At 42.9% G+C, this 24,063-nt stretch overlaps 2 protein-coding genes across 2 annotated transcripts in view; both read right to left on the bottom strand.

The window, feature by feature from the left end:
• ECEL1 (endothelin converting enzyme like 1) overlaps positions 1-23,564 on the bottom strand; it is a 107,151-nt gene extending 83,587 nt beyond the window's left edge. The window contains exon 1 of the mRNA XM_070754168.1: positions 23,380-23,564. The gene's annotated coding sequence lies outside the window, so the exon portion shown is untranslated. The remainder of the gene's footprint in view (positions 1-23,379) is intronic.
• The window catches only part of LOC139168634 (solute carrier family 12 member 9-like), a 146,123-nt gene continuing 128,133 nt past the window's right edge, over positions 6,074-24,063 (bottom strand). The window contains 1 exon segment of the mRNA XM_070754257.1: positions 6,074-6,177. Coding sequence (XP_070610358.1) covers positions 6,074-6,177 — 104 coding nt within the window.

Raw genomic sequence — 24,063 nt, 5'->3', positions numbered from 1 at the left:
TTCCTTCTTCCATTCCCCTTCCTTCCTTCCTTCCTTCCTTCCTTCATTCATTCATTTATTCATTCTTACCTTCCTTCCTTCCATTCCATTCTTTTTCCTTCCTTCCCTTCCTTTCTCTTCTTTTCCCCTTTTTTACTTCCTTCCATCCATCCACTATTGACCTACTTCCTTCCTTCCTTCTTCCATTCCATCCCCCTTCCTTCCTTCCTTCCTTCCTTCCTTCCTTCCTTCCTTCCTCCTTCCATCCCATCCCATCCCATCCCATCCTATTCCACTATATTCTCCACTCTCCACTCCATCCCGTCTCTGTCAGCCTTCTTTCTGGAGCCCGACTGTCCTCTGCAACCCTCCAACCTGCCAGCGACGTCTCTTCCAGGATGCCAGGCGGTCGCAGGTTGCCATGGCAGCTGCCACCCTCCGTTGGCACTATCTGAGAGCGCTTGGTGGCCCTTTACGGTGCAGAAAGTCACCAGGACAGCCAAGAGCAAACCGTGTCACCTGGCTCCGTCTCCCGGTGACCTTCCAGGAGGGGATGCTATTTGGAGTGGAGGACCTGGGTTCCGAAGCTGGAGGCCCCTTTCTCCTGCCAGCCTTCAAGCTGGATTTAAAGCAAGGACAATGAGCAACTTCGCTAGGATGGAGAAAAAGGGCCTGATGTTGGGTCAAAACCATCAACTGGGCAATTTCTGCTCCAGGTGGCATTTAATTCCAAGTCTCAGGCTGGGAGGAAACCTTCCTAGGAGAGTCCTCGTCCTCGTCCTCGTCCTCCTCCTCCTCTTAAAAATCGAACTACAACTACTCTGGCATAAACCAGTGCAAGTGGTCTCAGTAGTAATCAGCATATTGGGGGCAGTGCCAAAAAACCTCAGCCAGCATTTGTTTAGTCTGCATGTTGGATTAATTTATCATGTTTTTAGGGTTTTTAATTAATAGAAACATAGAAACATTGACGGCAGAAAAAGACCTCATGGTCCTTATACTATTTCATGCATTTTGCCTTAGAATGGATCTATGTTTATCCCAGGCATGTTTAACTTCAGTGACTGTGGATTTACCAACCACATCTGCTGGAAGTTTGTTCCAAGGATCTACTACTCTTTCAGTGAAATAATATTTTCTCACGTTGCTTTTGATCTTTCCCCCAATTAACTTCAGATTGTGTCCCCTTGTTCTTGGGTTCACTTTCCTATTAAAAACACTTCCCTCCTGAACCTTATTTAACCCTTTAACATATTTAAATGTTTCAATCATGTCCCCCCCTTTTCCTTCTGTCCTCCAGACTATACAGATTGAGTTCATGAAGTCTTTCCTGATAAATTTGATGCTTCAGACCTTCCACCATTTTTGTAGCCCGTCTTTGGTCCCATTCAATTTGATCAATATCTTTTTGAGGGTGAGGTCTCCAGAACAGGACTCAGTATTCCAAATGTGGTCTCAGCAGCGCTCTAAATAGCGGGATCACAATCTCCCTCTTCCTGCTTGTTACACCTCTAACTATGCAGCCAAGCATTCCACTTCCTTTCCATACCCCTGACCGCACTGTTCACCCATTTTGAGACTGTCAGAAATCACTACCCCTAAATCCTTCTCTTCTGAAGTTTTTGCTAACACAGAACTGCCAATGCAATACTCAGATTGAGGATTCCTTTTCCCCAAGTGCATTATTTTACATTTGGAAACATTAAACTGCAGTTTCCACTGCTTTGACCATTTATCTAGTAAAGCTAAATCATTTGCCATATTACAGACGCCTCCAGGAATATCAACCCTATTGCACACTTTAGAGTCACCGGCAAATAGGCAAACCTTCCCTACCAAACCTTCCCCTATGTCACTCACAGACATATTAAAAAGAATAGGACCCAGAACAGACCCTTGTGGCATATCACTTGTAACCTGTCTCTGCTCAGAATACTCGCCATTAACAATAACTCTCTGATGTCTACGCTTCAGCCAGCTGCAAATCCACTGAACTATCCAGGGATTAAGTCCAATCTTCACTAATTTATCTATCAGCTCTTTATGTGAAGCAGCATTAAAGGCTTTGCTGAAGTCCAGATAGGCAATATCCACAGCACCACCTTCATCCAACACCTTTGTGACATAGTCAAAGAAATCAATGAGATTAGTCTGACATGATTTGCCTTGAAGGCTCCAGAGTGCAAAAAACAGCACCACGGGCACACCGGAAGTCCGTTTTTCCAAACTTCCGGTTTGGCTGTTTTTTCACTGTCCCAGGTTACTTCAGTGAGGCCTGTATGCATGTGGAGGGATAGAGGGGATTGTGCACATGTGCAGGGGGCAGCATGGGGGGGATGGTTACCCCATGCGCCAAGGGGGAGGGAATGAGTGTGGGCACAGGCACACGCAAACCCTCTTGGCTGGCGAACTGAAAAAAGTTTGCCATCCCTGCCACAACAGTCACTCGCAGCAGAATACCCTACGCAACTAGACTTACAATCCTAGGTTTAGAAAGCTTAGAACTACGGCGCCTTAAACTTGACCTAAGCATAGCCCATAAAATCATCTGCTACAACGTCCTTCCTGTCAACCACTACTTCAGCTTCAACCACAACAACGCATGAGTACACAATAGATACAAACGTAAAGTAAACCGCTCCAAACTCGACTGCAGGAAATACGACTTCAGTAACCGGGTAGCTGATGCATAGAACTCACTACCAGACTCTGTAGTGTCATCCCCTAACCCCCAAAACTTTACCCTTAGACTCTCCACTGTTGACCTCTCCTGATTCCTAAGAGGTCAGTAAGGGGAGTGCATAAGTGCACCAGCGTGTCTTCCATCCCCTGTCCTAATGTTCTCTTTTACTAGTATCATGTATAGAATAGAATAGAATATTTATTTATTTATTTATTTATTTATGTGTTTGTTTATTTATGAGATTTGTATGCCGCCCCTCTCCGTAGACTCAGGGCGGCTCACAACACAATAAAAACAGTTTATAACAAATCTAATAATTTACAATATAAAATATAGAATAGAATTGTATTGGCCGTGTGATTGGACACCCAAGGAATTTGTCTTGGTGCAGATGCTCTCAGCGTACATAGAAGAAAAAGATGCATTTGTCAAGAATCATGTGTTACAACACACTTAATTATTGTCATAGGGGTCAAATAAGCAATGAAGAAACAATCAATATTAATATTGATAAACATCCTAAGTGGGAGGAAAAGGATGATAGGAATGATGAGAAAAAACTAGTTATATCTTTGTATACCACCAATACGTACTTGACAAAACAATAAATCAATAAATGAAAGATACCATTTCAATGTTCTTTAAAACCTCCAGGGTTTTAACTCAGAAGTGTTCACTGACACACACACCCCTGCATTTGCGCAATGATGTCAACACACCCCCTGTGTGCTGTTCTTGCAGTTTGCACCAAAGTGTATTTCCGAAGCTCCGGTGGGTTTTTTCCGAGATCCTCGCTGGATTGAATCCAAGGTGCAGCCCTGGTGGCGTTGTGTAAAACACAGTTATTGCTGGGAAGCCGCCCTGTGGATTGCAAAGAGCCTCTTTGTGCAGTTCCTACGCATCTCTCCCTCCCTTCTTTCCCCAGCTGTGCAGTTGCGGTTGTGTAATTTGCTGCCTTTTCAATCCCCAATTGGTCTCTTTTTTTTTCCCCAATCGCAGTGATGACGAATTTTATTTCCTCTGAAATGAACACTGAGAAATCTCCCAGAAATGGTGAAGAGAGGAGACACTATTCTCAAAGGGGAGTTGGAGTTCTCCCCATGGAGAAGTGGGGGGGGGGGAAACCAGAGACCCCCCCACCATGCCCAGTGAACAATTTTGTGGCTCACTTTTTTTCCCTTTTCATTGGAAACAGCCGGCCGGATTTACTAATCAGCTCTCGAATGATTGCGCCGAGCAAATCCCCCTCCTGCCTCAATCTCCATCACTGCCATCCAGGGGTGGGCTACTACTCGGACGGGGGGAGGATGCAATGGGGTAGTAAAAATGGAGCTCCACCCCAGAGCCCCCAATTTGCACTGAAAGATGTTGAAAGAAAATGCATAAGCCACGCGCACAGAGTGGTAGTAAAAAGTTTGGTAGCCCTTCACTGCCGCCATCTAAGAGATATGAGTGGTCCTCGACGTACGATCATGATGGAGCCCCATGCTTCTGTTGCTAAGCAAGACAGTTGTTAAGGGAGTTTCCCTCCATCTTACAACTGGGGGAGTGAAAAAATTTAGCAACTGGTTCTAGGCCCGGTTGGTGCGTGAAGGTGTGGCCTACTCAGCCTCCTGCACCTCGGTGGGGGCAGTATTGGGTTCCTACTACAATGGAGGGGGGATGCCACACCAGTAGTGAAAATGGACTGCTCCAAGACTTCAGAGAGGGGCGGCATACAAGTCTAATAAATAATAATAATAATAATAATAATAATAATAATAATAATAATAATAATAATAATAATAATAATAAATAAATAATAACAACAATACTAATACTACTAAGACTACTAAGGCTACTAAGACTAATACTACTAATATAGTGTATTAGTGTCAGCCAGTCCTTCCAACTACCAGTTCAGCGAACAAGACATAAAATTAACAACCGGTTTGGCCAAATCAGACCGAACCAGGTGAATCCCATCCCTGGTCTGTCTGTCTGTCTGTCTTTCTTTCTCTCTTTCTTTCTCTCTCTTCCTTCTTTCCTTCCTTCCTTCTTTCTTTTTTCCTTCCTTCCTTCCTTTATTTATTGGATTTCTAAGCCACCCTTCTTCACGGCCATATCAGATGTCAGCTCCAGTGCGCATGTGAGTGCTAGCCAGCTGATTTTCAGCCTTAGGGAAAGGCCATTTTGCCCTCTGGAAGTTTCAAGGAAGCTTCCAAAAGCCCCAGAGTGTGAAAAACCACCCAACAGGCAAAGCGGATGTTGATAAGAAATGCATTTAAGACTAGTGGACTTCAATTCCCCCCGCATGTGCAGAAGCCTCACTGAAGCCTGCAGTGGTGAAAAGGACAGCCAAACAGGCAAACCAGAAGTTCAGAAAAACGGACTTCTGGTTTGCCCGTTGTGTTGTTTTTTGCACTCTGGGCTTCAAGGAAGCTTCCATGAAGGCTTCAGAGTACTAAAAACAGCACCATGGGCAAACCAGAAGTCCGTTTTTCTGAACTTTTGGTTTGCCTGTTTGGCTGTTCTTTTCACCACTGCAGGCTTCAGTCAGGCTTCTGCACATGCGGGGGGAATTGAAGTCCACTAGTCTTAAATGCATTTCTTATCAATCTCTCATTCAGTCCCAAAAAAGGGAAATACAGTGGTACCTCTACTTACGAACTTACTTCGTTCTGTGACCAGGTTCTTAAGTAGAAAAGTTTGTAAGAAGAAGCAATTTTTCCCATAGGAATCAATGTAAAAGCAAATGATGAATGTGATTGGGGAAACCACAGGGAGGGTGGAGGCCCTCTTTCCCCCCAGGAGGTTCCTAGAGAGGCTCCACAGAGGCTTCTCCCTGCATTTTCCGGCCCTTTTTCCTCCCAGGAGATTCCTAGAGAGGCCCCATGGATGCTTTTCCAACCCTGTTTCCTCCCAGGAGATTCCTAGAGAGGCCCCACGGAGGCTTCTCCCTGCCTTTTCTGGCCTTGTTTCCTCCCAGGAGATTCCTAAAGAGGCCCCACGGAGGCTTCTCCCTGCCTTTTCTGGCCTTGTTTCCTCCCAGGAGATTCCTAGAGAGGCCCCATGGACGCTTTTCCAACCCTGTTTCCTCCCAGGAGATTCCTAGAGAGGCCCCACGGAGGCTTCTCCCTGCCTTTTCTGGCCTTGTTTCCTCCCAGGAGATTCCTGGAGAGGCCCCACGGAGGCTTCTCCCTGCCTTTTCTGGCCTTGTTTCCTCCCAGGAGATTCCCAGAGAGGCCCCACGGAGGCTTCTCCCTGCCTTTTCCGGTTACAGTCTCGGAGGCTGGGGTTTGTAAGTGGAAAATGGTTCTTGAGAAGAGGCAAAAAAAGTCTTGAACACCTGGTTCTTATCTAGAAAAGTTCGTAAGTAGAGACGTTCTTAGGTAGAGGAACCACTGTATGTCACGGACAGCAAGCTTGGCTCTAGCCGGGAGAAGCTGTTCCTACAACATCCTCAAATGCCAACAGGATTTGGACAGTTCCCATCTCTGCCCGCATCACCAGTTCGTCAAATTTCATGATCAAAACTAGGGTGGGAAAAGAGGGAAGACATCACCTCTCAAAACTGGAACAGCTTAAGATGGCTTTCAAGCGGCTTTGCTCTGTGCTGTGCATGAGATGACGGCAGCCACAAATGAGGCTCAGCGTACAAAGTATAAACTATCCCTGAATGCGGAGGTTTGCTATTAAGTGTTGTGGTTAGCTCTGGCCCAGCTCCTGCCCCAAGGACTGTGGATGTGGGGGAGACATCCACATGCTGCAGGCGTTTTGCCCCCGGTGGAATCTGCTGATGAAGGCTCCTCTGACCAAGAAGACATGAGTGACAGGGAGGAGGAGAGTGGGGCAGACAGCTCAGAAGGAGATCAATTATCTAGCTCCTCCTTGGATTCAGAGCAAGAGTTAATGATACAGCCACGCATGCGGAGAGCGATGCATAGGCAACAACAACTGAGAGATTATCAAAGAAAATGAGGCCACCTGTGGTTGGGTGGGGCTGTGGTCATTAGTGAGGCTGCTATAAATAGCAGCCTGTGGGTTTGGCCATTGTGGAGGATTATCTGATCGTTGTGTTTCGTGACTGCTTTGCTGACTTCGACCTTTTGTGTGCTGATTTTTCCCCGCTTTGAAACTAAACCAGAGCAAAGTGTGTTTCACTTTGTGAAAGAAGAAGGACTGTGAATTGCCTCACAGCTGCAAACTAAGTATCACAGAACTGATAAGGGACTTGTACAAATTACCAATTTGTTTGGAGACGAGGGCTCTTTGCTATCCCAAAAGAGGGCTTGGTTTATTTGCATTTTTCGGTATAAAGAACATTGTTTTGAATTTTCAAACGTGTATGTGTCTGAAATTGTATCTGGGCTTTTTTGGGAGGATTCTACCAGAGTGCTCGACAGAACATTAAGGCCCCAGGCTGAAAAGCAGGAGGCGTGAGTTCAAGTCCTGCCTTAGCCCCGAAAGCCAGGTTGAGTGACCGACTTCCCTTGGGTCAATTGCCCGAAGAACGGTGAGTTCTACTCCCGTCTCAGGCACCAAACATGACTGGGTGACTTTGGGCCAATCCCCCCTTTTAGCCCAACCCACCTCACAGGATAGTTGTTGTTGTTGTTGTTGTTGTAGGAGGAGGAAATTTACTTACTGATTTTACTATTGTTGTATTTATGTCTCTTGTTAGCTGCTCTGAGTCCGTTTTGGAATGAGTGCCATATATAAACACAATAAATAAATAAGTTTTTATTTATTGTGTTTATATATGGCACTCATTCCAAAACGGACTCAGAGCAGCTAACAAGAGACATAAATACAACAATAGTAAAATGTATTAAAATAAAACAATAAAATCAATAATATCATAAAACAATAATATCATAAAAAGAACCATACATACATTACAGTCAATCTAATGGTGTTGGATAGGTTAACACAGTGTTTCCCAACCTTGGCAACTTGAAGATATTTGGACTTCAACTCCCAGAATTCCCCAGCCAGCGAATGCTGGGAGTTGAAGTCCAGATATCTTCAAGTTGCCAAGGTTGGGAAACGCTGGGTTAACAGATGGAGAAAATCAAGATCATGTGAAGTGGTAATTCTATGTTATAAGGCCTTGGTAAGGCCACACTTGGAAAACTGCATTCAATTTTGGTCACCACGATGCAAAAAGGATATTGAGACTCTAGAAAAAGTGCAGAGAAGAGCAAGAAAGAGGATTAGCAGAGTGGAGGATAAAACACATGAAGAAGGGTTGCAGGAACTGGGCATGGCTAGTTTAATGAAAAGAAGGACCAGGAGGGACTTGATAGCAATGTTCCAATATCTCAGGGGTTGCCACAAAGAAGAAGGAGTCAAGCTGTTCTCCAAAGCACCTGAGGGTATAACAAGAAGCAATGGGTGGAAACTAAACAAGGAGAGAAGTAACTTAGAACTAAGGAGAAATTTCTTGACAGAAAAATTAACCAGTGGAACAGCTTGCCTCCAGAAATTGTGAATGTCTCAACACTGGAAGTTTTTAAGAAGATGTTGGATAACTATTTATCTGAAGTAGTGTAGGGTTTCCTGCCTAAGCAGGGGGTTGGACTAGAAGACCTCCAAGGTCCCTTCCAACTCTGTGGTTGTTGCTGTTGCTGTTGCTGTTGCTCTTCTTCTTCTTCTTCTTCTTCTTCTTCTTCTTCTTCTTCTTCTTCTTCTTCTTCCTCCTCCTCCTCCTCCTCTTCTTCCTCCTCCTCCTCCTCCTCCTCTTCTTCTTCCTCCTCCTCCTCCTCTTCTTCTTCTTCTTCTTCTTCCTCCTCCTCCTCTTCTTCTTCTTCCTCCTCCTCCTCCTCTTCTTCTTCTTCTTCTTCTTCCTCCTCCTCCTCCTCCTCTTCTTCTTCTTCTTCCTCCTCCTCCTCCTCTTCTTCTTCTTCCTCCTCCTCCTCCTCTTCTTCTTCTTCTTCTTCTTCCTCCTCCTCCTCCTCTTCTTCCTCCTCCTCCTCCTCCTCCTCCTCTTCTTCTTCTTCCTCCTCCTCCTCCTCCTCCTCTTCTTCTTCTTCCTCCTCCTCCTCCTCTTCTTCTTCTTCTTCTTCCTCCTCCTCCTCCTCTTCTTCTTCTTCTTCCTCCTCCTCCTCCTCTTCTTCTTCTTCTTCTTCCTCCTCCTCCTCCTCCTCTTCTTCTTCTTCTTCCTCCTCCTCCTCCTCTTCTTCTTCTTCTTCTTCTTCTTCCTCCTCCTCCTTTTCCTCCTCCTCCTCCTCCTCCTCCTCTTCTTCTTCTTCTTCTTCTTCCTCCTCCTCTTCTTCCTCCTCCTCCTCCTCCTCCTCCTCTTCTTCTTCTTCCTCCTCCTCCTCCTCCTCTTCTTCTTCTTCTTCCTCCTCCTCCTCCTCTTCTTCTTCTTCTTCTTCCTCCTCCTCCTCCTCTTCTTCTTCTTCTTCTTCCTCCTCCTCCTCTTCTTCTTCTTCCTCCTCCTCCTCCTCTTCTTCTTCTTCTTCTTCCTCCTCCTCCTCCTCTTCTTCTTCTTCTTCTTCCTCCTCCTCCTCCTCTTCTTCTTCTTCTTAACGGCAGAAAAAACAATTACTGCCAACCTGCCTTCCACTGAGGACCTGTAGGCTGCACAAGTCAAAAAGAGGGCCGTGAAAATATCGACAGACCCCTCGCATCCTGGACATAAATTGTTTCAACTCCGACCCTCAGAACATCACTACAGAGCCCTGCACACCAAGACAAGTAGACACAAGAACAGATTTCCCCCCCGAACCCCTGCTAAACTACTTCCACTCTGCTAAACAAATAATTTCCTCAACACTGTCAAACTTTTTACTAAGTCTGCAGTACTATTACTACTAGGTTTTTCTCATCATTCTTTTCCCACTTCGGACTGTATGACTGTAACTTGTTGCTTGTATCCTAAGATTTCTATTAATATTGATTGTTTCTTCCTTGCTTATTTGACCCCTATGACAATCATTAAGTGTTGTACCATATGATTCTTGACAAATGTATCTTTTTTTCTTTTATGTACACTGAGAGCATCTGCACCAAAGACAAATTCCTTGTGTGTCCAATCACACTTGGCCAATAAAGAATTGTATTTTATTCTTTTTATTCTTATATCTTGCTGTGGCTGATGGTATGTTAGAATGAACATGAATGTTTGGTTTTTAAATATCTTTCGGGGGTTTCACACTAGTTTTATACTTGAGTTTCTCTTCCCTGCATTTTGTATTGTATTACTATTTTTGTAAGCCGCCCTGAGTTTGCAGAGAAGGATGGCAAAGAAATCCAAAAAAAAACAAATAAAAAGTGAAGTTTTTTGAGCGCTACCCTCCCGTGCTGTCGGGGAAATGATCGAAATATTTAAATATGTTAGGGAAGTGTTTTTAATAGGAAAGTGAACACAAGAACAAGGGGACACAATCTGAGGTTAGTTGGGGGAAAGATCAGAAGCAACGTGAGAAAATATTATTTTATTGAAAGAGTAGTAGATCCTTGGAACAAACTTACTTACTTACTTACTTACTTACTTACTTACTTACTTACTTACTTACTTACTTACTTATTTATTTATTGGATTTGTATGCCGCCCCTCTCCGCAGACTCGGGGCGGCTAACAACAGTAATAAAACAGTATATAACAATAATCCAATACTAAAAACAGTTAAAAACCCATTATATAAAAAGCAATCATACATACAGACATACCATGCATAAAATTGTAAAGGCCTAGGGGGAAGTGTATCTCAGTTCCCCCATGCCTGGCAGCAGAGGTGGGTTTTAAGCAGCATACGAAAGGCAAGGAGGGTGGGGGCAATTCTAATCTCTGGGGGGAGTTGGTTCCAGAGGGCCGGGGCCGCCACAGAGAAGGCTCCTCCCCTGGGTCCCACCAAGCGACATTGTTTGGTTGACGGAACCCGGAGAAGACCCACTCTGTGAGACCTGACTGGTCGCTGGGATTCATGCAAACTTCCAGCAGACGTGGTTTGTAAATTCACAGGAACTGAATTTAAACATGCCTCGGATAAACATAGATCCATCCTAAGATAAAATACAGAAAATAGTATAAGGGCAGAACAGATGGACCATGAGGACTTTTTCTGCCGTCAGTCTTCTATGTTTCTATGAAAGAGGAACCCAAGGAGGCAGAAACCTTGCAGACAATGCTGCAATTTTGTAACCTTCATGTTCCTGCGATGTGCAGAAAGGACTCATGGCCCCTCTCTTTTGGCAAGCTGGATTTTCTGCCCGCCGTCACCTGTTGGATGTCTGCCTGCCCTCCAACTTTCCAAAGCCAGCCACAGTTTTAAGTGCCGGGTGGTTTTAATTGCCGCATGTCCCCGGCATTTCTCATCTCTCGATGTTCTTGGCAGTCAGCTAAGGATAATGCCATCCCTTTTGGCAACTGTCCCCGCCTTTGGTGGGAGAGCAATCCTCCAGCTCTCTTCCCAAGGTGACCCAGACAATTACGGAGGGAGAAAAAGAGAGAAAGAACAAGGGACAGCCTTTTCTCCCCTGAGCCAAGTCCTTAAGTGCCACCGATGCAGGATGGGAAAGAGTTATTGGGAAAGGCGCCGCCAAGATCCTGCGGTGGAAGGAAGGCGGGCAGCCCAGGGAGGGAGGGAGCGCCGATCCTGGTACTCAAGGCAGCTGTGGATGAAACTTGATGGGAGGCGGAGAAGCATTGGGCCCTCTGCCTCCGCAGTGCTGCAAAGCATCTTGTTTTATTTGATGTATTTACTTTGTCAAACATGTACAAGATTGTTAGTACTGTATGTCTAACCAGTTGGGTTTTCCAATATGTAACTTACTTACTTACTTACTTACTTATTTATTTTGTCCAATACACAATGAGGGTTTTAGCGGGTATATAGTACATAGTAAAATACATGATGAAGGTTATAGAGGAGATACTCATAGTAAAATATATCTAAGAAATAACAGAAAAGAACGTATAGTAATAGAACATATCAATGAAAGAATAGAAGAAGAGATATAGGAATAGAAGAAAGGTATAGGAGATATAGGAGAGCAATAGGACAGGGGACGGAAGGCACTCTAGTGCACTTGTACTCGCCCCTTAGTGACCTCTTAGGAATCTGGAGAGGTCAACCGTAGATAATCTAAGGGTAAAGTGTTGGAGGTTACTTAGTTACTTAGTTACTTAGTTACTTAGTTACTTAGTTACTTACTTACTTACTTACTTACTTACTTACTTACTTACTTACTTACTTACTTACTTACTTACTTATTTTGTCTAATACACAATGTAGGCTATAGATCAGGGGTGGGCAATTAATTTTGCCATAGGGCCGCATGAGATATTGGGATGGTTTTAGAGGGCCGGACTAATATAATTAATTCAGTTCTACCCAATACTGTATATTATTGAGTGGAACTGAGTTAATTTTATTATAATTATACATTATAATTACCATATATATTATATAATATATTATATATTATGTACAGTAATATATATATATCACATGTTTTTTTTTTGCTGAATTTGAAAATTAAGGGAGACTAGGATAGATCTATTTCGGCCTTATTTTGGCCTCATCAGCTAGCCATACCCACTGGGACTTGAACCTGCAACCTTTGCCTTGTAAGGCAGAGAATTATCCTCTAGGCTACAGTATCCAATCCCTTCAGCTCTGCACCATGGAAGGGTTACATATTTTTGTGTCGAATCACCCTGGTGTATATTGAAGGAATATCACAGCTCCTTATTTGCCTCTCGGCCCAACTCAGGGCCATTACAGTATATGATATATATATCATATATGATATATGATATAATATGATATATGATATATGATATATTATATATATTATATATATATATATATATATAATGTTATATATTATATCTTGAACACCTGGTTCTTATCTAGAAAAGTTGGACCGACCTTCACGGGCCGGTCACAGACAGCAGGCGGGCTCCATTCGGCCCTCGGGCCGCGTCCTGCCCAGGTCTGTTATAGAGGATATATTTGTAGTGAAATATATCAGAGAAAGAATTGAAGAGAGATAGGAATAAAATATAGGAATAAAGATATAGGAATAAGAACTCGAGAACTACCTGTAATTCTCTTTCCTAGAACTCTTCTCCACCTGCAGATTTAATTTTTCAGTTTCAGCTTTAGAAATGGAGGGGGGGGTTTCTCCCCCCACTTGAGTTTCATTCTTGCCCCGTCGTGACCTGTGTGGGTTGGGGGAAAATTGCACTTCTTCTCAAATCCAGTGGCTCAGGAATTGGATGGAAATATTGAAATCCTGATTCTTATTGCAGGTTGCTGCAAAAAAATATGCCCTCTTTCCAATTTGACCTCCTCCGGAAGATCTGGCAAAACAATCTGTTGGAAATAGACCCGGATTTTATTTTTATTTATTTATTTTATTTTATTTATTGGATTTGTATGCCGCCCCTCTCCGTAGACTCGGGACGGCTAACAACAGTTACAAAAAACAGCATGTAAATCCAATACTAAAACAACTAAAAACCCTTATTGTAAAACCAAACATCCATCCATACAAACGTACCATACATGAATTGTAAAGGCCTAGGGGAAAAGAATATCTCAATTCCTCCATGCCTGATGGCAGAGGTGGGTTTTAAGGAGCTTACGCAAAGCAAGGAGGGTGGGGGCAATTCTAATCTCCGGGGGGAGTTGGTTCCAGAGGGCCGGGGCCGCCACAGAGAAGGCTTTTCTTCGGAGAGGGGCGGCATACAAATCTAAGTAATAAATAAATAATAAATAAATGACATTGTTTAGTTGACGGGACCCGGAGGAGACCAACTCTGTGGGACCTAACCGGTCGCTGGGATTCAGGCGGCATAAGGCGGTCTCGTAGATACCCTGGTCCGGTGCCATGAAGGGCTTTATGGGTGATGACCAACACTTTGAATTGTGACTGGAAACTGATCGGCAGCCAGTGCAAACCGCGGAGTGTTGGTGTAACATGGGCATATTTAGGGAAGCCCATGACCGCTCTCGCAGCTGCATTCTGCACGATCTGAAGTTTCCAAACACTTTTCAAAGGTAGCCCCATGTAGAGAGCATTTCCAAAATTGCTCCAGGTAACAACATTTACAGGGGGTCCTTGTCTAACAACTGTTTGAAATTACAATGCCACTGTGGGGCACGATGTATGACTGTTTTTCACAGTGATGACGGTTACAGCAACCTGGCTACGTGATCAAATTCGGACGCTGTGCGACGCACTCCTATTTACGACGGTTGCAGGATCCAGAGTCACAAACGTGATCCCCTATTTTTGAACCCCTTGACGAGCAAAATCAGTGTGGGGGGGCCAGATTCACTTAACAACCATGTTAACTGAGTCTGGACTGATAAGAACATAAGTGTCAGCATTCCTCCTTGGGCCTAGACCCAATGTTAGAAACACTGTATTGTAACCAGAGTACCTGTACATGTGGAAGTGGGGGCGAGTTCAGACAACAATACAAGTCAACAGAATATTAAAGGTATTATTTGCAGGACATACACAGTAATTATAATACAGATATACCTTCACATATTTTATCACTTAGCACACATCTTATATCTTATTTATTTATATTATTTATTTATTAATCAAATTTGTATGCCGCCCCTCTCCGCAGACTCGGGGCGGCTAACAACAGTAATAAAACAATATAAACAAATCTAATATTTAAGTTAATTTAAAAATAAACCCCAATTTAAGAGACCAATCATACATACAGACATACCATGCATAAATTTTTTATAAGCTATGGGGAAGGGAATATCTCAATTCCCCCGTGCCTGACGACAGAGGTGGGTTTTAAGGAGCTTACGAAAGGCAAGGAGGGTGGGGGCAACTCTGATATCTGGGGGGAGTTGGTTCCAGAGGGCCGGGGCCGCCACAGAGAAGGCTCTTCCCCTGGGTCCTGCCAGATAACATTGTTTAGTCGATGGGACCCGGAGAAGGCCAACTCTGTGGGACCTAACTGGTCACTGGGATTCGTGCGGCAGAAGGCGGTCCCGGAGGTATTCTGGTCTGATGCCATGAAGGGCTTTATAGGTCATAACCTTATATTCAGCAAATACCTTTACATTAGTTGCACACAGCTCTTAGTATATTCTATACAGTATATTACACACAATCCTTAGTATATTCATAAGAACAGCCATGGTGAATCAGGCCAAAGCCCATTGAGTCCAGCATTGTGTGTCCCACAGGGGCCCACCAATTGATCTTGAGCAGAAGGAGAAGGCAAGACCCTCCCTTTCCCTTCACCCGCAACAAATGGCACCCAAGGGAATCTTGCCTGCCTCAACCAACATAGAGGCAGCACTTGGACATCCGTTTCAATAACCACTGATACACTTGAATCTGTCTAATCCTGCCTGGAAGCTCTCAAGGCTGACAGCTGTCACGACCTCTTCTGGAAGTGAATTCCATAAACCAACGACCCCCTGGGTGAAGAAATATTTCCCTTGATTTGCCCTCACTTTCTCACCTGTGAGCTTTCAGGAGGGCCCCCTCATCCTGGTATTGTGTGAGAGAGAAAAGAATTGTTCTCTATCCACCTTTTCTATCCCATGCAAGATTTTATACACTTCGATTAAGTTACCCTTTAAACGCCGCCTTTCAAGACTGAAGAGACCGAGGTGTTGCAACCTGGTTTCATAAGGGAGGGGCTCCATTTCCTTGGTCATTCTTGTGACTCATTTTACAACCTTTCTTGCCACCATTGTTAAGCAAATCCAACCGTTTTGGACAGCGTCCTAACAGCTTTCATCCTTAATCAGGACTAGAACTCACAATTTCCTGGTTTCTTGCCTGTTTTTTCCCCCACCATGACACCAAATTAGCTGCGTTCCTTTATTTCAAGTCCATTCCACGTAGCTCACAAGCGCATTAAAGCCAGAGGTGTGCTAAACATTTTTCCTTGATGTGCTACAGTACAATAATGATTCTCTACGTGCGAAGACGTTTCTCTGGTTTTATGTAACTCGGAGAAGCCTCCAAGATGTAATTTCCCTCCTACGAAGTCTGGTGTAAAAAGCCAGACATTGTCTTGATGTGAAATCCACGTGGCTTCCAGAGCCTTTTTAGTATGTAATGCGCTTGGCTCTCTCTGTGTGATCTTGGATAATTACCTCTCCCTTGAAAAACCTGTTTTGTCTGAAGTTGTTTCTTTAGTTAAGCTGTCGACCTGGACAACTGCATTTTAATGGTACATGTGGCTGGTGATTTAACACGTCGAAGAAAAGTTGGGACGCTGTGGTTGTGAACTATTTTAAAAATGTTTCTTTCAAGTCTTCGTTTAGTTCCAGTTAAGAGCCTGCAGTTGTTGTGGGGGGGGGGGGGGTTTGGGGTGTGTGTGTAATTTTTCTCTCTCTCAAATATACATTCAAACAATACAGTATACCATCTCTTTTCCATAAATAAAACACAGTATTTTGTTAGTAACTCATATAAATCATCCAAAAAAATCAATTTTTTTTCTAATTTTGTCATCCAGTTATATACATTATCTTTTAATTAAATTCCTTCCTTAATGTGCCTTCAAAAATATAACACCAATAATATTTCTAACTTATTAAACATTATGCCACAATGCCTTCCTCCTCTCTTTCTTCATTTTTCTGTAAGCTAAGAAAACCCTGTACAGTGGTCCCTCTACTTACGAACTTAATTCGTTCCGTGACCCGGTTCTAAAGTAGAAAAGTTTGTAAGAAGAAGCAATTTTTCCCCTAGGAATCAATGTAAAAGCAAATAATGTGTACGATTGGGGAAACTAGAGGGAGGGAAGAGGCCCTGTTTCTTTCCAGGAGATTCCCAGAGAGGCCTCACAGAGGCTTCTCCCCACCTTTTCCGGCCCTATTTCCTCCCAGGAGATTCTTAGAGAGGCCCCACGGAGGCTTCTCCCCGTCTTTTCCGGCCCTATTTCCTCCCAGGAGATTCCCAGAGAGGCCCCACGGAGGCTTCTCCCCGCCTTTTCCAGTCCTGTTTCCTCACAGGAGATTCTTAGAGAGGCCCCACAAAGGCTTCTCCCTGCCTTTTCTGGCCCTGTGTCCTCCCAGGAGATTCCTAGAGAGGCCCCATGGAGGCTTCTCCCTGCATTTTCCGGTTACAGTTTCAGAAGCTCAGGTTTGTAAGTGGAAAATGGTTCTTGACAAGAGGCAAAAACATCTTGAACACCCGGGAAAAGTTCGTAAGTAGAGGCGTTCGTAGGTAGAGGTACCACTGTATAACCAATCAGATCATTCAGATGTTGACAAAAAATTTAAAACAAAACAAATAAATGCAAACAAATTTCAGACTTCTCCCTTCCCCCTCTAAATAGTACATTTAACTAATCCCAAATTTTAAAATTATTTCCAACAGAGCCTCCATTTCAGTTTGTTGCATTTTAAGCCACCTGGGTTTTTTTTTTCTACTGGAAAAAAAACCTGATATCGGATGCCAAAATCAAAGAAGAGCCACCGCAGAGGAGCAGATTCCCGCTGTGGTCAGAGGAGGGTCTAGGTGCCCCTGCTGTGGGCACTGAGTTCGAGCAGGTGGCATCTCGGTGGCTGCTTCCCAGCTGTCTGCACAGCCCCACCTGGGACCAAGGAGAGGAGGGCAGATGGGGAAGTGGGATCTCTGCAAGGAGGTGAACAGGGGGCTCCTGGAGGGGTCCTGATGTCCTGGGGGAATCGCGTGATTTTCCTCCCCTGATCTTGCATTTGGCAACTCCATTTTTTTAAAAAAAATGTAAGACCGTGTTTTCCAGAGAATAAAGACATCTCAGCATCTTGGCTGGAAAGAAAAGAAAAGAAAAGAAAGGAAAGGAAAGGAAGGAAGGAAGGAAGGAAGGAAGGAGGGAAGGAGAGGAAGGAAGGAAGGAAATGGGAAGAAGGGAAGGAGGGAAAAGAAAGGAAGGAAGGAAAGGAAAGGAGAAAAAGAAAGACAAATAGAGAGTGAAAGAACAATAAAAAGCAAGAAACAAAGAAGGTCCAAGTGAGAAAGACAAAATAAGATAAATAAAAGAAAAAAAATAAAGAAAGGAAGAGAAAGATGGAGACAGGAAGGAAGGCAAAAAAAGAAAGACAGAGAAAGAAAAATAAAAAGGAAGGAAGGAAGGGGAGGATGGAAAAGAAAGGAAGGAAGGAAAGGGGGGGAGAAAAAGAACGACAGAGAAAGAACAATAAAAAGCAAAAAAGAAGGAAAGAAAGAAGGAAAGTCTAAGCAAGAAAGACAAAATAAAAGAAAGAAAAACAAGAAAGGAAGAGAAAGAGGAAAAGAAAAAAGAGACAGAAAGGAAGGAGAAAAAGAAAGACAAAGGGAGAAAGAAAAATAAAAAAGAAAGAAGGAGGCAGAGAAAGAAAGAAGGAAAGAAAGAAAGACCATGCAAGAAAGATAAAAGAAGGAAAAGAAAGAAAGGAAGAAAGGAAGAAAGGAAGAAAGGAAGAGAAAGAAAAAGGGAAAGAAAAAGAGACAGGAAGGGAGGAAGGAGAGAAAGAAAAAGAAAGAAAGAAAAAGAGAAAGGAAGGAAGGAAGGAAAGAAAGAAAAAAGAAAGAAAGAAAGACCAAACAAGAAAAGGAAAGGGGGAAAAAGGAAGGAAGGAAGGAAGGATAAACATCTAATCATAATCACGTCCACCCCATATTCCCACTGGATCAGCTGTAGCTTCAATCTAGATTGTCTTCAAGGATAGCCCCATGCAGACTACATTGCAGTAATCCAATCACGAGATAACAAGCCATTGTTAATACACCTGTTATTATGGCTTGTAATTAAACATAAATAATAATTATCTTTGGTTAACTCAGAAGCAGGAATTACTGCCCCATATCAATCATTGCTCACTTCTCCTTGCAATAACAACCATTAATCCCATCAGGTGTAAAAGTTGTAAGGCGAGGACTTCGAGTGGAGCTTTATCAGACAGGTGAATATCTACCTAACTTTCCCAATCCTGGCTGGTTCCCTCCCCCTGCCCCATTTTTCTGGCTAGAGCAAAATAAAACCTAAATTTGCAGTCCATCACCAAATGACAGGAGTCATTTTTTCACAGCATTATTCCTTAAAAAAAAAAAAAATAAAATAACTCCAATTGTCTCCATCAAATAGCCACTTTCAGAGAAAAGCTGTTTGGGGGAACTCAAGCCATTGTCTCTATCCCTGCATGACAAAATGCTGGTTTTGAGCCTTCTCTATCAAAAATGGCAGAATACAAGAGAACATTTGAAGCCCAGGGTTGAACTGAACAGTCCTGGGTGCTATCTGAGCTTAGTTCTTGTAGACCAGGGCTCTTCAAACTTGAGAACTTTAAGACTTGTGGACTTCAACTCCCAGAATTCTGGGAGTTGAAGTCCACAAGTCTTAAAGTTCCCAAGTTTGAAGACCTCTGTTGTAGACACTTCATTACCCAACTAGGTAACATCATCAGTACTAGGGAATAAGGGGATTGCACCCTACTTGACACAGTACATTACCCTACCAATGTTGGTGGGGATCAATGAAGGGCTGCAGAAAATTTTACTACCACACCGTGGGCGTGGCTTATTGCGTGGGTGTGGCCCGATGGTCATGTGACCCGGTAGGAGTGGCTTGCCGGCCACGTGACCAGCTGAGAGTGGCTTGACAATGATGTGACCAGGAGTGGCTTAAAGGTCATGTGAGTGCGTTCCATAGGTTCCCATCACGGTTCTATACCAATATTTGTAACTCAGGTTTGAACTATGGGGCATCCATGTGCACTTATTAATTTTTTAAGCCGCCCAACTCCTTCTGGACTCCAAGGACCGACTCCACACCACAAAACACATTTTCCCCCCCAATAGATTCTGAAAGAAGACATTGCAAAAAAAAAAAAAAAGCCAGGGAGTGACCCTCTAACAGTAGCACAACTGGTCAACCATTCTGACTGTCAGGAAATTTTTCCTTAGTTCTAAGTTGCTTCTCTCCTTGCTTAGTTTCCACCCATTGCTTCTTGTTCTACTCCTCTTGTACTGCTTTGCAGAATAGCCTGACTCCTCCTTCTTTGGGGCAACCCCTGAGATATTGGCACGAATCCCAGCGAACAGTTAGGTCCCACAGAGTGGGTCTTCTCCTGGTCCCGTCAACTAAACAATGCCGCTTGGCGGGACCCAGGGGAAGAGCCTTCTCTGTGGCGGCCCCGGCCCTCTGGCACCAACTCCCTCCAGAGATTAGAATTGCCCCCACCCTCCTTGCCTTTCGTAAGCTACTTAAAACCCACCTCTGCCGCCAGGCATGGGGGAATTGAGATTTCTTCTCCCCCTAGGCCGTTACAATTGTATGCATGGTATGTTTGTATGTATGTTTGGTTTTTTTATATTAAGGGGTTTTTAATTCGCTTTTAGTATTGGATTATTATTGTATACTGTTTATGATTGCTGTTAGCTGCCCCAAGTTTTCGGAGAGGGGCGGCATATAAATCCAATAAATAATAATAATAATAATAATAATAATAATAATAATAATAATAATAATAATAATAATACACTGCTATCATGTCCCTCCTGGTCCTTCTTTTCATTAAACTAGCCATGCCCAGTTCCTGCAACCGTTCTTCATATGTTTTAGCCTCCAGTCCCCTAATCATTTTTGTCGCTCTTCTTTGCACTTTTTCTAAAGTCTCAGCATCCTTTTTTGCATTGTGACATTTTAAAACGAACACTTCATTGGTTGGGGAGGTTTTGCCCAAAATTGTGGTCCGTTTCCCTGATTTTTGGATAACGTTACTGTCCTTTTGAAGGACTTTTCTTTTCACATGCGCATTCCAGAGTAAAGGCAAGTGATGAAGTAATGTGTAAAAATAGTAAAATCTGGCAACGCTTCAAAGCAAAAAACCTAAAGCAGTGGTTTTTTCAAACTTGGCAACTTTAAGATAAGTGGACTCCAACTCCCAGAATTCCCCAGCCGACTGCCAAACTGAAGCCCGCACCGTGGGAAATATTTCCTCTGCTTCTTAACCGCATTCACAGGACATGCTAGCGGAATCACAGTTTGTTCAATTGATTAAGTTTCTATGTTTTAAAAAGGTGGCTAATGTGGTGTTTCTACATAGAAACACAGAAACCTAGAAGATTGACAGCAGAAAAAGACCTCATGGTGCATCTGGTCTGCCCTTATACTATTTCCTGTATTTTATCTTAGGATGGATATATGTTTATGCCAGGCATGTTTAAATTCAGTTCCTATGGATTTACCAACCATGTCTGCAGGACGTTTGTTCCAAGCATCTACTACTCTTTCAGTAAAGCAATATTTTCTCACGTTGCTTCTGATCTTTCCCCCAACTCACCTCAGATTGTGCCCCCTTGTTCTTGTGTTTCACTTTCCTATTAAAAACATTAAAATATGGAAATGGAAATCCAGCCACTCATAGAAACATAGAAACATAGAAGTCTGACGGCAGAAAAAGACCTCATGGTCCATCTAGTCTGCCCTTATACTATTTTCTGCATTTTATCTTAGGATGGATATATGTTTATCCCAGGCATGTTTAAATTCAGTTCCTGTGGATTTATCTACCACGTCTGCTGGAAGTTTGTTCCAAGGATCTACTACTCTTTCAGTAAAATAATATTTTCTCATGTTGCTTTTGATCTTTCCCCCAACTAACTTCAGATTGTGTCCCCTTGTTCTTGTGTTCACTTTCCTATTAAAAACACTTCCCTCCTGGACCTTATTTAACCCTTTAACCTATTTAAATGTTTCGATCATGTCCCCCCTTTTCCTTCTATCCTCCAGACTATACAGACTGAGTTCATGAAGTCTTTCCTGATACGTTTTATGCTTAAGACCTTCCACCATTCTTGTAGTTCCGTCTTTGGACCCGTTCAATTTTGTCAATATCTTTTTGTAGGTGAGGTCTCCAGAACTGGCACAGTATTCCAAATGTGGTCTCACCAGCACTCTATATAGCGGGATCATAATCTCTTTCACTCTTTTATTTTTATTTATTTCTCTATATTCCACCTTTATTATTTTTTACAAATAACTCAAAGCAGCAAACACGTTCAGCATACGTTCCTCCTCCTATTGACCTTACAACAACGATGACCCTGTGAGGTGGGTGTGGCTGAGAAAGAGGAACTGGCTTTTGTGCCTAAGGCAGAATTACAACTTATTTCTCTGAGTCACCCTCTTTGTTTCTCTTTGTCTGACTACTCACTGTTAGTGTCTACTCACTGTTAGATTTGCTCTGCATTTTCACTGCAATCTCTCTGTATTATAGTTATGTACATCAGCTAAAATGTGTTTAAGCTTGATATTTTTGTTTACTGATTATGACAAAGACTACTGGTAAGAAAGACTATGTATTTGGTAATATTTGGATTGTTATTCTTACTTATTATTTATTTTATTTTATTTATTTATTTATTGGATTTGTATGCCGTCCCTCTCCGCAGACTGGGGCGGCTAACAACAGCAATAAAACAACATATAATAATAATCCAATACTAAAACAGTTAAAAACCCTTATTATAAAACCAAGCATACGTACAGACATACCATGCACAAAATTGTAAAGGCGTAGGGGGAAAGAGTATCTCAGTTCCCCCATGCCTGGCGGCAGAGGTGGGTTTTAAGCAGCTTACAAAAGGCAAGGAGGGTGGGGGCAATTCTAATCTCTGGGGGGAGTTGGTTCCAGAGGGCAGGGGCCGCCACAGAGAAGGCTCTTCCCCTGGGTCCCACCAAGCGACATTGGTTAGTTGACGGGACCCGGAGAAGACCCACTCTGAGGGACCTAACTGGTCGCTGGGATTCGTGCAGCAGAAGGCGGTCCCTGAGATATTCTGGTCCGGTGCCATGAAGGGCTTTATAGGTCATAACCAACACTTTGAATTGTGACCGGAAACTGATGGGTAACCAATGCAGACTGCGGAGTGTTGGTGTAACATGGGCATATTTGGGAAAGCCCATGATTGCTCTCGCAGCTGCATATTATGTGTATGACTTTAGACTGTTTATTGGAACATGGTATTTCTCTAAGTAAACTTTAATTCAAGTTAGTGTAACTGTTTGTGGCTGAGTAATTATTCACACCTAAGCTCAATATAAGCGCTTCTGTGTATCCACAATCTTGATAAACAAGGATTTTTCAGAGAAGGACGGAATACAAATCGAATAAATACATTAACAGTCACCCAGTTGGGTTTCATGCCTACAGCAGGACTAAAACTCACAGTCTCCTATGCCTTAACAACTACTAGACCAAACTGGCTATTTTCTGTTGTTCCTTCATTGAAACTGAACAATAATTGCCTGTTTTATTTATGCCTATTTTATTTATTTAGTTATATTCCGCCTATATCATTGTTAGCAGCAAACGTAAAGTAAAGATTAAATAAACAGATAAAGATTTTTAAGCAGACATCTTGGCAATAACTAACCATAACTATTTTCTTTTGGAAAGTCTAAGGGTTCTTCATGGAACATTTAATTCTATGGTGAATCCTATTGCAAAAAGTCCCCGTTTCAGCACATTCTTTAAAGCTTATGATCTGGATAGGTGCTCAACCTTGGCTTAGAAATTCTCAGGAATGGCTGCCTGGGGAATTCTGGGAGTTGAAGTTCTCAAAATCTTAAAGTTGGCAATGTTGAGAAACACTGAGATGGGCAACCTTTGTGCGTACAAAGTTCACAAACATAAGACAGGCAGCTAGATAGATCAAATTACGAAATTATTCCGTAAATGCCAAACTTAAAAACTCTAAATAAATAAATACTACTGGAATTCTATGGAAAATGAAGAAAGCTAGTCCTTTCTACTCACGGGGAAATCACTGGCAACTGGAAGCTGTTTTGGTGGATGGGACACCATCAGGAGATGTCAACGTGAGACCGGGAAAACAGAACAAGAGCGACACAAAACCTTTTCCACTGGTGGTCCAAAAATGTTGGATGGGAGAATGCTGGGAGTTGTAGTCCAGATGACTTAAAGTTGCAGAGGTTTGAGAAACCCTGTTCTGCAAAGGATGAAGTTGAAATTTTGGGGTGCTTCCTTGGTATTCTGAGATTATAGAAATAGAAACATAGAAGATTGACGGCAGAAAAAGACCTCATGGTCCATCTAGTCTGCCCTTATACTATTTCCTGTATTTCATCTTAGGATGGATCTATGTTTATCCCAGGCATGTTTAAATTCAGTTACTGTGGATTTACCAACCACGTCTGCTGGAAGTTTGTTCCAAGGATCTACTACTCTTTCAGTAAAATAATACTTTCTCACATTGCTTCTGATCTTTCCCTCAACTAACTTCAGATTTTGCCCCCTTGTTCTTGTGTTCACTTTCCTATTGAAAACACTTCCCTTCTGAACCTTATTTAACCCTTTAAAATATTTAAATGTTTCCATCATGTCCCCCCTTTCCCTTCTGTCCTCCAGACTATACAGATTGAGTTCATGAAGTCTTTCCTGATACGTTTTATGCTTAAGACCTTCCACCATTCTTGTAGC

This window comes from Erythrolamprus reginae, chromosome 5 (assembly GCF_031021105.1).
Source record: "Erythrolamprus reginae isolate rEryReg1 chromosome 5, rEryReg1.hap1, whole genome shotgun sequence".
NCBI classification, from domain to species: Eukaryota; Metazoa; Chordata; class Lepidosauria; order Squamata; family Dipsadidae; genus Erythrolamprus; species Erythrolamprus reginae.
The sequence above is the reverse complement of the archived record's forward strand: the minus strand, read 5'-3'. Positions and strand labels throughout refer to the sequence as shown.